At 38.5% G+C, this 15630-nt stretch overlaps 1 protein-coding gene across 4 annotated transcripts in view; it reads right to left on the bottom strand.

The window, feature by feature from the left end:
• PIP5K1B (phosphatidylinositol-4-phosphate 5-kinase type 1 beta) overlaps positions 1 to 15630 on the bottom strand; it is a 113362-nt gene that overhangs the window by 35362 nt on the left and 62370 nt on the right. For 2 of the 4 annotated variants that reach the window (XM_060762242.2, XM_060762243.2), the window contains exons 4-5: positions 11891 to 12021; positions 4314 to 4431 (exon numbers count right to left, since the gene is read on the bottom strand). In XM_060762242.2, coding sequence (XP_060618225.2) covers positions 4314 to 4431; positions 11891 to 12021 — 249 coding nt within the window. Of the gene's footprint in view, positions 1 to 574; positions 637 to 4313; positions 4432 to 11890; positions 12022 to 15630 lie in introns of those variants that run through there. The other 2 variants (XM_060762245.2, XM_060762244.2) reach the window with 2 other exon arrangements.

Genomic DNA, 15630 nt, shown 5'->3' with positions numbered 1-15630 from the left:
AAAGTGAGTAACAGGAATTCAAGTAAAACTCTCACAATTGACCTCAGTGCCTTTGGAGGAGGTCAACTGTGAGTTTTACTTGAATTCCTGTTACTGCTATTGTCATTTCTATGGCTTATTCTGCGAGTGTAGGTTTTATTTGTACTTAGGAAATAAGACATTCCCTCCTACGTGTGCTTCTGCTGTGAAAATCTCAAAAGCAAAATATTATGAGTATTCCATCAACTTTTATCCCACTTCCCATCTCTGGTGATCTCATGAGGTTGTGTGCCACAAAAACAAACAGTCCATTAAAATGTACATCAAAATGCAAACATGAGAAATCACAACATTAAATAATTCAGGAAAAACAATTGTCTAAACCACGGCACAATTCTCAAACTAGGCAGGACAGTCAGTTGGAAAAGGGCCAGGGACAGAGGTGGTATCTTAAACAGGTGCCTAAAGCATGCCACAGTTAGTGCCTCCTGAACACAAGCAGGGAAAGGGGGCATTCCAAAAGGGTAGGGACCCCCACGGAGAATGCTCACTTTCGGGCTCACATGAGATGGCCATCTGTAAGTCGTGGACCAACCTGCAGGGCCTTCGCCGATGACCTTAGTGATGACATGGGTCTATCTCAAGGGAAGGCATCTGCTAGTAAATTAGATCATATTTTTCTGATCAGCAGCACCACCACAGAAAATGTGAACAGATTGCAGCAAAGTCAACAGAAAAGTCCGAGGTGAGGCATCTCAGAGTAAGTATTTTCTCATACATGCTCGTGTGCAAAAAATTCTTACAGCAAACAAAAATATAGGTATTCATATTTCAAAAAACCCATTCTATCAATCCTAATGTTTTACTAGGTTAAAGTGCCATTATAAGAAGAGGAAATTGCCTTTTTAGCTTGATTAGAAGCCTCCAGGTCTCTACATCAGAATTCCAATTTTATTAAATAGTAACAATATTCCATTTTCAAAGAAGATGACATTTCTAAATATAATAATCTCCTCTCCTCGCGTATTTTATTTATTTATTTATGACATTTATATACCGTCTTTCTCAGCCTGAGGGCGACTCAGGGTGGTTCACAATTGGCAACCATTCAATGCCGCAACCATTATAACAGTTAAAGCAACCATAAATTAGCATTAAAACATTAACATACAATATAAGCTGTTAAATTTTTTAAAAAATATTAAAACCTGTACAAGCCTTAAAAACATTATTGTGAGTGTCTCCATGTCATGTCATTATTCAGTTTTATTGTTGAGTCGTTCCGTGAATTCGTATAGCGATGCTGTACTTGGAAAAGCCTGTTCAAAAAGCCAGGTTTTCACCTTCCTTCAAAAGGTCAGGAGGGAGGGGGCTGATCTTATATCCCTAGGCATGGCATTCCACAGTCGAGGGGCCACCGCTGAGAAGGCCCTGTCTCTCGTCCCCACCAACCACATATGCGAGGAAGGCGGGAGGAAGAGCAGGGCCTCCCCAGAAGATCTTAACATCCTAGATGGTTCATAAGGAGAGATACATTCGGATAGGTATTTTCCTATGAAACATAATACAGTGCCTGCCACAACTCTTGTAATGATCAGGTAATTTTACAACAGCACCAACAGACTTGGAAGTCCTTAATTAACCATACTTTTTATTTCTTCTGAACCAGGAAATTTTAGTTATCAAGCTTTGAAACACAACTGGATATCAATCCATGGAAGCAAACGATTCTGTGCCTCCAAGAAAGGAGTTTAGGAGAAAGCCTTGCACAGAGCTTGGCTTAATAAGACAAGATAGTCTTACTCTACCTGAGTTGATCTCTAGGTTCAACAGAGAGCAACTAGAGTGGAAACCCCAGGTTGTCGTTACATAGCCTTCCTTCCGATGTAAATGTTGGACTACATTATGATTTTGTACTACATACGGACATTGTCTTTATCTGTGTATTTTTATCTGATAGTACTTTTACTATAGTAATATTATCTGATAGTACTTTTACTATAGTAATATTACTATAGAGTGGGGTACATTACTATAATAATTATTATTATTTCACTTAATGCATCCATATAGGTTTATTTACTAACAAATCTACTGGATATACATTCCAAGACACTGTTTGCATACTGAAACCCTGAATAATAGTGAAATTTATATTATAATTTTGCATATTGAGCATCTCTTATTGGGAAATTCAAAATACAGTCATCCTTCCACATTTGCATTTTTGATTATTAGTGGATTTGATTAAAATGCTCTCATTGGGAAGCTCTAGGTCTTCCGGTGTGGTCAACTTCCTTAAATCATGCTAGAGGGCTTAAAATACAGTGAGAACACTTCTCTAAGAATCTGTAGGTCCTCCAGTGAGATTTTATCATCAGCCTCTAGCAGAAGATGACCACTGTGTTATGCTGGAGGACCTAGAAATTCCTAAAGAGATGTTTTCTCTGGTAAAAAAAAAATATAGTAATGTCTTTATACAGAGTTTTTCATTTTCTCAGGAGTGCTGTGTCCCTAATCACATCATTGTAGAGGCCTGACTGCTTTCAGGCTATTACTTTCAGGCTATGAATGTAAGGTCTATATGAAACATAAATGAATTCTGACTTTAAACTTGGATCCCATTAACAAGATACACATCTCCTTCTATGTCCCACCTCGGAGCTTAAGATCTTCTGGGGAGGCCCTGCTCTTGGCCCCGCCTTCGTCTCAAACACGCTTGGAGGGAAGACGAGGAACAGGGCCTTCTCGGTGGTGGCCCCCCGCCTGTGGAATTTGCTCCCCGGGGAAATTAAGTCATCGTCATCCCTCCTCACCTTTAGAAAAAAGGTTAAAATGTGGCTGTGGGACCAGGCCTTCGGGCAATCAGATTAAAGAACAATTGATAATGTTTGACTATGGCATGGAAGAGGATTTGGATAAGTTAAGTGGAGTAATCATTAGTAGATGGCTAGCTAACCAGCCACCAGACTGGCAATAGCTAATCAGAGTATAAGTATACTGTTTTAATCTTTATTTATTAATGTTTATGTTTCATTGTTATATTTGTTATTCTGTATTTTACGATGTGGCATTGAATGATTGCCAATTGGAAGCTGCCCTGAGTCCCCCCAGGGGTTTATGAAGAAGGGCGGGGTAAAAATGTTCGAAATAAACAAGTAAAATAAATATGTGTGTGTGTGTGTGTAGATAAATACAGGTATTCCAAAATCTGTGGGAGGGGGGAGGGGAATGAAATCCAAACATTTATGGACCTAGCCATTTTGGATAAGGGATGCTTAACCTGTATTTCAGACGAAAGCAAAATAGCACTAAAGGACTAGAAACACTTCTGGAAGGGAATGCTTTTTGGAGCGTGGGAAAATGGAACAGTGGGCATCAAGTTCATAGATAAGGGGGTCATACTGTACTCACAAAATACTAGCTTTGCCTTTGATAACAGCACCATATCAAAAACAAAATGAAGACATAATCCACTGATGCCTGGGACTGCATGCTCAGAACAACATTTCACATATGCTGTTCCTCTTCCAGCTATTTAGAAGCGGCTGAAACCCAGGGATGGGGCAACACATGCCGTTCCTACTGCATTACTCTCCTGCTGCCTTCAGCCTTTTCCTGCCTAGCAGACTGCTGTTCATCTGCCTACAACAACTTAATGCCACCTGTCCTTTTACTATCAATGGGTAAGCACATAAAGCTGATCAAACCAAGAGCTACATAGGGCTTTTTAAAAAAATGCATAATGGTTATATTCTGTGAGCTGCCTTTTTCCAGGTCAAGGTTACAGCACAGAGAAGAAAATATTTATATACTCTGTTAGACAATTACAAGTCAATTAACACATGGAGGTCCCTCGACAAGGATTCAATCAGCAAAATCCACAGGAGTATTTAGTTGCAATTACAATATTCTAGTGGAAATAATGACCTGAGAAGCAATTATATTGAGCAATCAATTAACACATCAGATTTTAGGGCAATTTATTAAAGACTGAATTATTGAAAACTCAGCCATGAGCTAAATTTATACAGGAACTTTTTAAAAGTACAGCTCGTCTTATCTGACCAATTTAGAACTCATGAATTTAGTTTTATATATCACACTCCACAGGGAATTTTTCTTAGCACTCCTGATTCCAGGTGACTAGAGTAAGCCTTCAGGAGCATCAAGAAAAACCTGACAGATAACAACGAATATTCCTCTTTGGCATGGAATCTGGTACAAGTAACTTAGAAAGGAATAGCAAAGACAAGTTCTCAGTCTCATCCTAGAATGAAGTAATTGATCCTCATGGGAAATGGAGATGGGGGAGAAAAGAAACAAATTCTTACCAAGTAGTCATCAGGCTTAATACCAAAAAGTTCTCTGAAGTAGCGGAAGGCAAGAGGAGCATACGTCTTAAATCTGAAGTCTGGATAATGGTGAGCAGGAGTCAAATTGCTCCCTTCACTGGATGGAAAGAGAAATTTAACATATTACAAACATGCCATTTTAAAAAGGAGACTTACTATAAACCAGCTTCAGACTTTGCTCTTCCCTCCCCGCGAGCAAAATCAGCAGGTAGAGCAAATTAAATTAATATGACTGCACAGCTATCAAGGTAAAGGTTTTCCCCTGACATTAAGTCCAGACATGTCTGACTCTGGGGGTTGGTGCTCATCTCCATTTCTAAGCTGAAGAGCCGGCGTTGTCCGTAGATACCTCCAAGGTCATGTGGCCAGCATGACTGCATGGAGCACTGTTACCTTCCCGCCAGAGCAGTATCTACTGATCTACTCACATTTCATGTTTTCTGACTATGTTGGCATAGATACCAAATTAATGGACTATCCAGTTTACATTGTCAGATAATTCTAATCTAGTGCCTTTTTTTCTGAGCTTCGAAAGCCAGACTATAACTGCAACCTTACACCAACTTATGAGAATGAGCACTGAATTCAATAGGATCTTACACTTGACTAACCCTTTATAGAACTGTAGCATATGCTAATCAGCCAACATCATCAATAATTTAGAGCATTATTAACATCAGTTTACTGTTTATCTTTTCTGCAGCATTAAGCATTCTGGGAGAGTTTTGTCTACCATATTGTGTGCTGTTAACAGACAAAGGCTGGGATCCTATGCCAGGAATGTAAAGTACAAACCTCTGTATGTGGAGTTACAGACTGAATGCACTAAGCAATACCTGTGTTTAATAACACTTTTGCACAACTGAATGTGCAAACAAATGCACATGTAGCTGAGTATTACATGCCCAGCTGTGTAAGTATGCTTTGGTATCCTTCAACTGAATACTGATTTCCCGCAAAATGTCTAACCTCTTTTCTAGGGAGATCTGGCATACATAGTCCAACAGAATTCCATCCAGCATTTTAGATGTTGTGAATTAGATACAGTAACCTGTTGTGATCAATCTACTGAGTTAGAAGCCTACATCATCTTTATGCAACCACATCTGAAAAGGCTCTCTATATCATTTGTACATTACAACAGCTGGACTGTGCATTAAGCCAACTACTGTATGTTGTCAATTCTATACCTTCCTATTCCAACTTACTGCACTTCATGTATTGCTCCTAAACAACTAGGCCACAAAACAAATCAGTATGGCACAGCTGGACAATGCAAGAAGTGACTACAATGAAGGAGAACAAGTTGATATTCTTTGTGCCAGAAAGAGCAGCACACTGACTGTAAAAGAACAGCAACCAGCTCACACAAAGAGCCAAGTAAGTTGGAGAATAGCAGTACTGTGATAGAGAAAAGCCTGAAGTCCTTATGGCTACTGATAAACATTTAGTAGAGGACTGTGTGTGTGTGTTAAGAAATACACAGCACGAGGCAAAAGAGAGATAACTACTGGGGTAAAATATCTATAGAAAATGCTCTGTTTATTTTGAGTAACATCATAACTCAAAATCCGCTGGACAAATTGCTGCCAAATTTGACCACAAGACACATACTAACCCAAGGAGTGACTATCACTCAAAAAAATTGATTTTGTCATTTGGGAGTTGTAGTTGCTGGGATTTATAGTTCACCTACAATCAAAGAGCATTCTGAACTCCACCGACGATGGAATTGAACCAAGCTTGGCACACAAGACTCCCATGACCAACAAAAAAGACTAAAAGGTTTGGTGGGCACTGTTCTTGAGTTTTGGATTTGTAATTCATCTACATCTGGAGAGCACTGTGGACTCAACAATGAAGGATCTAGACCAAACTTGGTACGAATACTCCATATGTCCAAATATGAAAACAGATGGAGTTTGGGGGAAATAGACATTGACATTTGGGAGTTGTAGTCACTGAGATTTATAGTTCACCTACAATCAAAGAGCATTCTGAACCCTATCAATAATAGAATTGGGCCAAAGTTCCCACACAGAACCTACATGACCAACAGAAAATACCGTGTGTTCTGGTGGTCTTTGGCAACCCCTCTGACACCCACTCACAACCCCGCCCCAGGGGCCCCGACCCCCAGGTTGAGAAATGCTTCCTTAAGGCGATCCAGTCCAACTCTCTTCACCAGGGCAAGAAAACATAATCAAAGCCCTTCTGACAAAGAGCCACCCAGTCATAGATATAAATAGATATGTGAATCACACACACAAATATATATGTATATGACAGATAAAGTATCATAGATTTGAAAGGGACCCCTAAAGAAAGACAATTATGTGTTACATGTTCCGGAGTAGGCAAACCTGCCAAAGAAACAACAAGAAACGCTGTTTACCCACAAGCATAAAGAAATTACATATATTAGAAACTAACACTTTCTCATTACTTTATTTTCCAGATCACCAGACTGGGCCACAGCAACGAGTGGCAGGGGACCGATAGTTACAAAATAATATTTATACAAGGCATTCGATCTTTAGATTCTCAGCTGTTCCCAACCATTACTCTATTCCCACTCCAAGGACCTTTATCTCAATATGAACTCTATTTTTACATTGTTCTCCAAGTCTTATTGCAAGCTTTACTGATGCTTTAAATGAAATGTAAATTGTGTAACAGCAAAGGAGAACAAACCCCAGATTATATGACACTTTATTCTTGTATTTATTTAATGTTAACACTATCAATGATAGAACTTTTAATGATGGTGCTTCTTTATATTATGCATTTTTTTTGAAACCACACATATTGATCAGTCTACCAGGTTGCTCTGGAAACTCTCATTCAGAAACATGGGCCTTAAAGACAAAAAGCATGGCTATAATGCTAAAAGTGCTAAAAGTGTGTGTGTTGGGGGACTGTAGCTCTTCACATCATCTGGCTTTCTAGATAATGCAAGCCCACCCTTGCTATCTGGACCACTCCCATGAGAATTGCCTCCTTCCCTGCTTCAAGTGTGTTCAGAAGATAGGCAGAGAATAAGGCAGAGAAGGGATGGATGACACAGAGAGAAACATTGCTATACAAAGCTGCAAACTCCACCTACTTGGCTGAAATTGAAACTCATGAGCAACCATAATCCTTGGTTTGAGTTTTCCTTCTTGAGGCTTTTGCTCGTCAAGGAAAAATATCCCCCAGCACCGATTAGTCAGACGGACTACAGTATTGTCTTGACAGCCTTTTTGTATTCATACCATGCAATCCGGCTTTCCCAAAATACTTATAGCCTCATCACACTAGAGCATGGATCCACTTTAAATCAGGTTTCTGCCTCCTGCAGAATTCTGGGGTTTGTAGTTTAGTGAGGCCCAGGACCTCTCTGTCTGAGCATTTTAAAGGCCCCTCCCCTAAACTACAAGCTCCAAAATTATTCAGGAGGCAGCAACAGTATTTAAAATGAATCCATGCTCTAGTGTGACAAGGTCCTATGTTACAATACAATTATACATGGTATCAACAATACTCTGGCCTAGACTACTGAGAATGTTGATGGCCATCACAATGTCCATGGGAAACAACATGTAGGTAACAAAAACAGAAACACACAAATTAAATCCTATGATATCATTTCATATCTGATTACATTCAGCCTTGAAATTTCCTGTGTCAGTCACATCAGAAAGTTGCACTTAGATTCAGAAACTCATGCATCCAAGAGGTTATCAGGTTCATATCTCAGATTCCAAAGTTCAACCAACTTGGGTTGCAGGTCTGACATCAAGAACTATGGGAGGCTAAAGGACATAACTTTGCTAAAACGTGACGACGGTTTCAATTGTTTTGCCAAGCAGTAGATATTTGTAAAAGGAAGACTGCAATTGCCGAACAACACATTCAAAAGCAGCCATATAGGGCCCACAGGTGTCTACAGACTAGAACATCTTTTGGCTTTTCACTTGAAGTTCTGTTTTAAAAGGCAGAATCATATAAAATCTAACATAAAGTGTTTCTGAACTACCTACATTTAAACCTACCAAAGATTTGAAATATGAAACCATAGTTTGTGTTTTTTTTTACGATGACTTCTTATGGTTCAATGTTATTGCCCATGTTGACAACATCTTGTGTTGTGTTCATAACATAGCTGGAAACATTATATGCTTGCTGAATCATCTTTGGAAGGAAAGGGGTAAATCTCACTGAAACAAGTTCACTGGGTAAGTCACACAACTGCTATCTGATGAAGAAAGATGTACTCTTTAAAACACACTGTCATGCATATACTGGTGCAGATCCATGGAAATTATTTCAGAAACAACTGCATACCAGCTTCTAGGTAGGGACAGAGTTCCATGTAAGACAGGTAGACAGAGAGAGGCAACTGAGACTTCTTCTACACTGCCATACAAAATACAGATTATTTGTTTTGAACTGGATTATATGGCAGTGTAGACTCATATAATCCACTTCAAAGCAGATAATGTGGATTATCTAATTTGATAATCTGGACTATATGGCAATGTACAAGGGGCCTGGGTTACTTCACCTTGCTCTCTCGCAAATCAAATGTCCTACTGCCTCACTTTCTCAGCCCCCTCCCTACTGACATTCCGAAAAAAAATTAAAAACCTGGCTTTTTAAACAAGCCTTTGAAAGCGCAGTGTAATGGATGAATATGAAACCCAGGAAGAATACATGTGGAACAGCTTGACAATGTCCTTGGAAAATGAGCTAATAGGAAGTTACTGGTAATTATATGTTTTTAATTATTTTTACATGGTTTTTATAATGTGCATTAAATGTTTTTAATTTTGTATTATGATCATTGTGGCATTGAATTGTGCCAGTGTACGCCACCATGAGTCCCCTTTAGGCTGAGAAAGGTGGCATAGAAATGCAGTAAATAAATAATAAATACTGTTGTTCCCTCTGGCAATGCTATATTGCTTACCATAGCCCCATACATATTTCCTTGTAGAAGATAGTAGCAAACTCCTCTTGTATAACAGACACACATGAGAACTGGTGCAGACTCCATAAAGCTTCCAGACATCACTGTTTGGGAATTTCTTAACAACTGAGCAATACAAATGGAACGATTGCTCCATCTCGTATCTCAGATGTTTTAAAACATTACAGACATTGTGTCATGGGAGAGTCTCTTACATGAGCTCAGAATAGTAAAAGCAACAACTGAAATTGATGCAAATTCATTTGCAAGGAATATGAGAAATCATTTGAATGATGTCCCCAAGAAGCTGAACAGCATGTGAACAGCACTGTTCACATGCAAAGCACAGTCATATTCATCTGTCATGGTGACTTTCAAGTGCACGGCATTCCCAAACTTTATATTGCATTTAATTTCAGCCTACATTCGATAATTGTATACATTTAGGAATACATTCAAATATGAATTCTGACACAGCATGCTCTACTATGATTTTGCTAAATGTTCAGAAGCTTTGTATACCATAGAACTATGAAGAAAGACCTATAAATGCCTAGAGAAGTGTTCTCCTCCGGCATGATTCTATGGTCAAATTGCATTGGGAAATCCACTGGAGGTTGGCTACAGAATCACACTGAAGGCTATGCATCACTAAGTTCTTCTGTGCAATTCTATGGTATACATTGTCCAGAAACCCAAGACATAGTTAATTTCAGGTAAGAATAATAGAGCTCCAGGTTATATGTGAAAATCATATTACACAAAGGGTTCTGGAATAGATCCCTCATGCAATATACAGGTCTACTATAAGTATAAAGGAAAGGGGCAAATTTGAATAGGTAGGTAAAAGAGTTGTGTGTGCTTTATGTTTGTGGAAATATAAAAAAATAACTCTTTGCTAACCTGTCATTCAGGTGTTTCCATTACAGAGCCATTGTTATTTCACTGGAATGCAATTAGGACAATATAACAAACCTGTCAGCTCTACTCTTTCCACAAATTAACCACCTACCTCAAACCAGAATGAAACAACCGAACTAAAGCTGCGACATCACATAAATTTTTAAAAGGTCAAAACAATACCATGCTCCAGAAAACATCAACTCATTAGTTGTTTTAGGAAGAAATCTCCATTTTTAAAAAAATGAAAACACATTCTTTCTTCCAATAAATCTTCTATTTTATATGAATTAATATTCTTTTTAAAGGACTTTGTTATATCATCCCTTTGTTATTACATTTTGTTGACAGCACAAACTAATCTGATTCCAAAGGAGATAGCATAGATAACAATTAAAATACGTATTATAATCAGATCTCCAATACTTTAAAAATCAGATCTCCGATACAGCCAACACACTTTAAAAGTATTTCTTCAAAACCAGTTAGTTCTTTCAGTGCAGCTGCCTTCATTGATGGGTGAGGGGTAATATGAGTAAACTAAAAGGCCTGTGATCACTGTACTTGTGTCATTGGTTTTTCATTCTGATTATTATTTTTAGTTGAGACATCTGTATATAAATCTTTAACTCTGTATAGGCCTCTTTCCTCCTATTTTTGTAATAACACCTTTCCTCAGCATAGACAAATAAGAAATGATCTAAAAAGTGTAAACTCCACTATACCATAATATTCTATATTTATGAATACTTTTAAATTAACCCTTAAGCCTCTACCTTTAAAAGGTCAGTGGTGTAGCTGTTATAGAGTGTTGAATACAAATCATTTACAAATATTGAGCTGAGTGGGTGGCCATGGACAAGACAGTATCTTTCAGTCTAAGTTCACAAAGTTGTTATGAAGATTAAGAGAAGAAAAAAGGCAGAACCATGTACTTGACATTATTGGTTAAGATTGAAAGGTAAGGTAAAATTGGAATATATATAATATTCTTTTTTAAAATATATATGTATGCCTCATGTTTTCCATAAAACAGTGGTTCCCAACCTTTTTTTGGCCAGAGACCACTTGATCAGGGACCACTTTGACCAGGGATCACTCTCCCACACTAGTACCAAAAGAGTTGCGAATCAGTTATTGGTCAACTTCAGATTTGGTTTGGTTATTTTGGGTACTGATAGACCACATCAGCTCTAGTTTCTGATACAGAACATATGTCATCCAGTAGTCTCTATCTGCTCACCCACAAAAAACCAAATTTAATAATGTAAAGCTGATGTGGTAGCAGTAATCTTTTGTGAGTAGTCAGCCTCTCCCCTCCTGACATCCTCATTGCCTCAGCACTTTAATAGGGTTTTGTAGACCAGTTGCTCTTGTTGCTGCGTGGTTTTGAGGCAACAGTGTGGTAATGGTGAGGCTGGGTACCATATTTTATTTCTTAAGGACCACTGGTGGTCCACAGACCACAGGTTGAGAACCACTGCCATAGAACGTGCAACTTAAGGCAGCTTATAGAAATTAAAACAGATTCAGATAAAAGTATATATCAGTATCAGTATCAGATAAAAGCATATATCAATATCTCTTTCCATTTTTGCAATCACCTTAACTTCCAGTTCTAGGAAAAAGACAGAACATAAATAAATAAAGCAAGCTGGCACAGAATTGGTGCTCGTTTTAGGAACAGATCTAATTTTGGTCTTACCTGGGAAGAAAGACACTTTCTACGACATAGAAGTCTTGCATAAGTACATCTCGGTCAGGTTTAGATGTGAGGTTGCCCACGGTGTATCCTATACCCAGCTGTATGGTACCTTTGATAGCTGACGATGCAGTCTGTTAAAAAAGAGGCAAAACATCAGCAGGCTGTAAGGGGATTTTCACCACACATATACGCATTATAATATTTATGACAGATGGATGCTTTGGTGCATTGGGTTCTTTGTGACTAAAAAAAAGGTGATCTACACCAAAGTTCCTACCTAGAAATTAGAGGTCTGGAGTCAATTCGAATAGCAAATAAAAGTTCAATGTGCAAGTGAAATGTTGGTGTACCTACAAACATAGTAATGAACTCAACAAAGGATAATTGTAAACTTGTCATCTCATGAAGAATTTCAGAAGCTAAGTAGCTTTTTCTTTGTATTAGATCTGGGCCATGCATGAGTATTATTGCAACTGGACAGGCAGGCAGGCAGCTGCTAACAGGAAAAAACAATTGTTTTGGGTATCTCCAGAAACAACTCCCATTAATCAGGACATTGATCTAAGAAGATGGGAGTGGCAGAGTGGCCCTAGGTATAATCGGTTACTTGTAATTAACTCCTCTGCCCAATAATGGAATAAAATTGTAATCACAATGTATGGGGATGATGATAATCCTTTTGCACTGTAATGTAACTTTTTAATATATTTTGTAATTATGATGATGTGGCAACACTAAATAATGGAGGAAAACCTTTACATAGCTCAAGAGCTAGCTTGTACTGTACTTTCACGCTACTCCCTTGTGCTCTCTCATGAGTAATGGAAGAAACAGGAACAAGGAAGAAACAAGAGAGCATTTTGTAGTACTGACCAGCCGCTTGTAACAAATGGCATTATTTCAAGTTAATTTAAGAATGATAAGCAATTACACCATCATTACAGCTAGTGTGGTGTCATGGTTTGATTATGGATTTTGACTCTAGAAACCAGGGTTTGATTCCTCTCTTGACCACAGAAACCTACTGAGTATTTATTTATCATGTCAGAAGTGAATTGAGGATACCACATTTGTATCCCACCCTTCTCACCCCAAAGGGGACTCAGGGCAGCCTCTCAAAGGCAAACTTCAATGCTGTATACACATAGGTAAATAAACAACTGAATTATAAACTACTGGGTGACCTTGGGCAGGTCACACTCTCTAGTCTCAAGGGAGGCAAAGGCAAATTCGCTGAACAAGTCTTGCCAAGAAAATCCTGTGATAGCTTTGCCTTAGGGGCACAGTACATCAGAAATAACTTGAACACTTGAAATTCATTCTGTTAACCACCACAATAACAAAAACAAACCACAAAAACAATGCAACAATGCTAGCATTTTAAAAGGAAAGACTTTTAGAATTATTCTTTCAAAAACTTCGGACAGTTCTCCTGAGGAATGTACCTTTGTATGCACCTCTTTGTTATCACAGGTCCCTTCTATATTGAAATATAATTCAGATTATCAAAGCAGATAATCTGGATTTTATATGGCAGTGTAGAAGGGGCCTAAGGGTTCACCCAGGCAGCTTAAAAAGACTAGAAAGTCCCACATTTTGTTCCTGTTCTTTCTGATTTTATCCTGGAGATTGATACATGTATTGTTCAACCCAGAATGTCAGCTCCCAATACAGCCAGAGACTTTTTATACCAGATCCCCAGACCAGTTTATTTTAATCCAGTAGAAACTCAGAACAAGCAAGAACAAAATTTGGGACTTTTTAACCAGTCTGGATGTGCCTTCAGAGTATCAGATTTTGTTTCTAATTTTACTCTGAAGAACCATTAATGTTTTGTTTATCCTAGAATACTGGGATAAACAGTCAGACCAGTTCATTGGAGCCCAGTATAACATTAGAACAGAAATAAAACCTGAGACTTTTCAACCAGTCTGGAATCACAAGATGAGTCAGACAATCAAAACAAAGTGTTTTTGTGTGTAAATGATCTGATTGTGAAAAAATATTTCAAGTGGGGATATTCTTCATAAGCCATAGTCCTTCAGGACAAAATAAATGCAGCCTGGCTATAAAGACTGCTGTTGTTAAAAACAAGAAATTTAGAAGCATCCATTTGGTTAATTAGGTTGCAGAGAGAAGCTCAGATTAATTCAAACCCTAGAAACACAAGACAGGAATATAAAAGTATGCATATAATGACCGACTTCTGCCTCTATCTGTACCCAAAGGATTTGTCTCCTTCTCTCATATTCCAGTACAGTTTTAAAGATTTGTGCAGAGGAAAATAAAGCTAGAAAACTCTACCAATTTAGTGCTGTGAATTCACAAGCTTGCTTCACGCAGGAGAGATAAGGAAAATCTCTCATTAACCACAATTTGAGAGAATCTCAGTAGTAAGGTCTCTGCATCAGGTGGCACAATAGGCTCAGCTAGATCTTAAAGGCAATTCTCTATAGTTTGTGTTTATTTTTCAAATGAGAAACAATGTGCTATTGAATAATCATTGTGTTGTTGTTATTTAAACTAATTAATATCAAATCCTGCTAGTTGCATAACAGTTCCTAACAGGCAATTTATTGTGAACAAGGCACAGTTGGACATTCCTGAAATACAACTTTAATTGGTAAAGGGGCTGAACTGATTCCTCACAAACTTCCCATTTCTTCTCCTAAAAAGGTCTTTATATAAAAGGTTAATGTCCTGCATGAGGAATGAATTATGTAACTTTGCTCAGAGTTTGTTTCAGACTGTACTGTACCCTTAAGCTAGCTGAACCATTTCTTATTCTTACAGTATGGTTACAGAAAATGGATACAAACGGAAACAATAATCATCACTTGATTCGGTGAAAGATGACAGCCAGAAAATACGGATACTAGAAATATACAAAATTTATGAATCACAGATGCTGGGTTCACAGTCTTCTGATACAGTTGGGTCAATTTAAATTGTTGGTATGAGAATCTGCTAGCATTATTGTTTGCCTCAATAATGAGTATTCATTGTTGTTGTGTGTCTTCAAGTCATTTCTGACTTGTGGAGGCCCTAAACTGACGCCATCATAAGGTTTTCTAAGAGCCCCCAGTGATGCAGTGGGTTAAGCCCTTGTGCCAGCAATACTGAAGACTGTCTGGTCGGAGGTTCGAATCCAGGGAGAGCATGGACGAGCCCTCTCTGTCAGCTCCAGCTCCTCATGCGGGGACTTGACAGAAGCCTCTCACAAGGATGGTAAAACATCAAAAACATTTGGGTGGCCCCTGAACAACATCCTTGCAGACGGCCAATTCTCTCACACCAGAAGTGACTTGCAGTTTCTCAAGTTGCTCCTGACATGGAAAAAAAGTTTTCTGGGCATTATTTTACTGAGAGGAGCTTTAACATTGCTTTCCTCTGAGGCTGAAAGAGTGTTACTAACCCTGAGATTATCAAATGAGTTTTCATGGCTGAGCAGGGATTTGAACCCTGGTCTCCTGGTGACCTAGGTCAGCACCACTCCATCATATTGGCTCCCTAATGTGGTGCAGTGGTTTTCATGCATATAATCTTGCCAAATCTTTATGATACCAGGATTTGTTCAGAGGTAGCTTGGCTTTGCCATCCTCTGAAGCTGAGAGTGTGACATGCTCAAGGTGTTTCCATGGCCAAACAAGGATTCAAATCCTGGCCTCGAGAGTCATTGTCCAATGCTCAAACTACTACGGTACTTTGTCATACACTATGCACAGATGTATCCATTACCT

The sequence above is a fragment of the Anolis sagrei genome, chromosome 2 (assembly GCF_037176765.1).
Source record: "Anolis sagrei isolate rAnoSag1 chromosome 2, rAnoSag1.mat, whole genome shotgun sequence".
Lineage (NCBI taxonomy): Eukaryota > Metazoa > Chordata > Lepidosauria > Squamata > Dactyloidae > Anolis > Anolis sagrei.
This window is presented reverse-complemented; position numbering and strand designations above follow the sequence as displayed.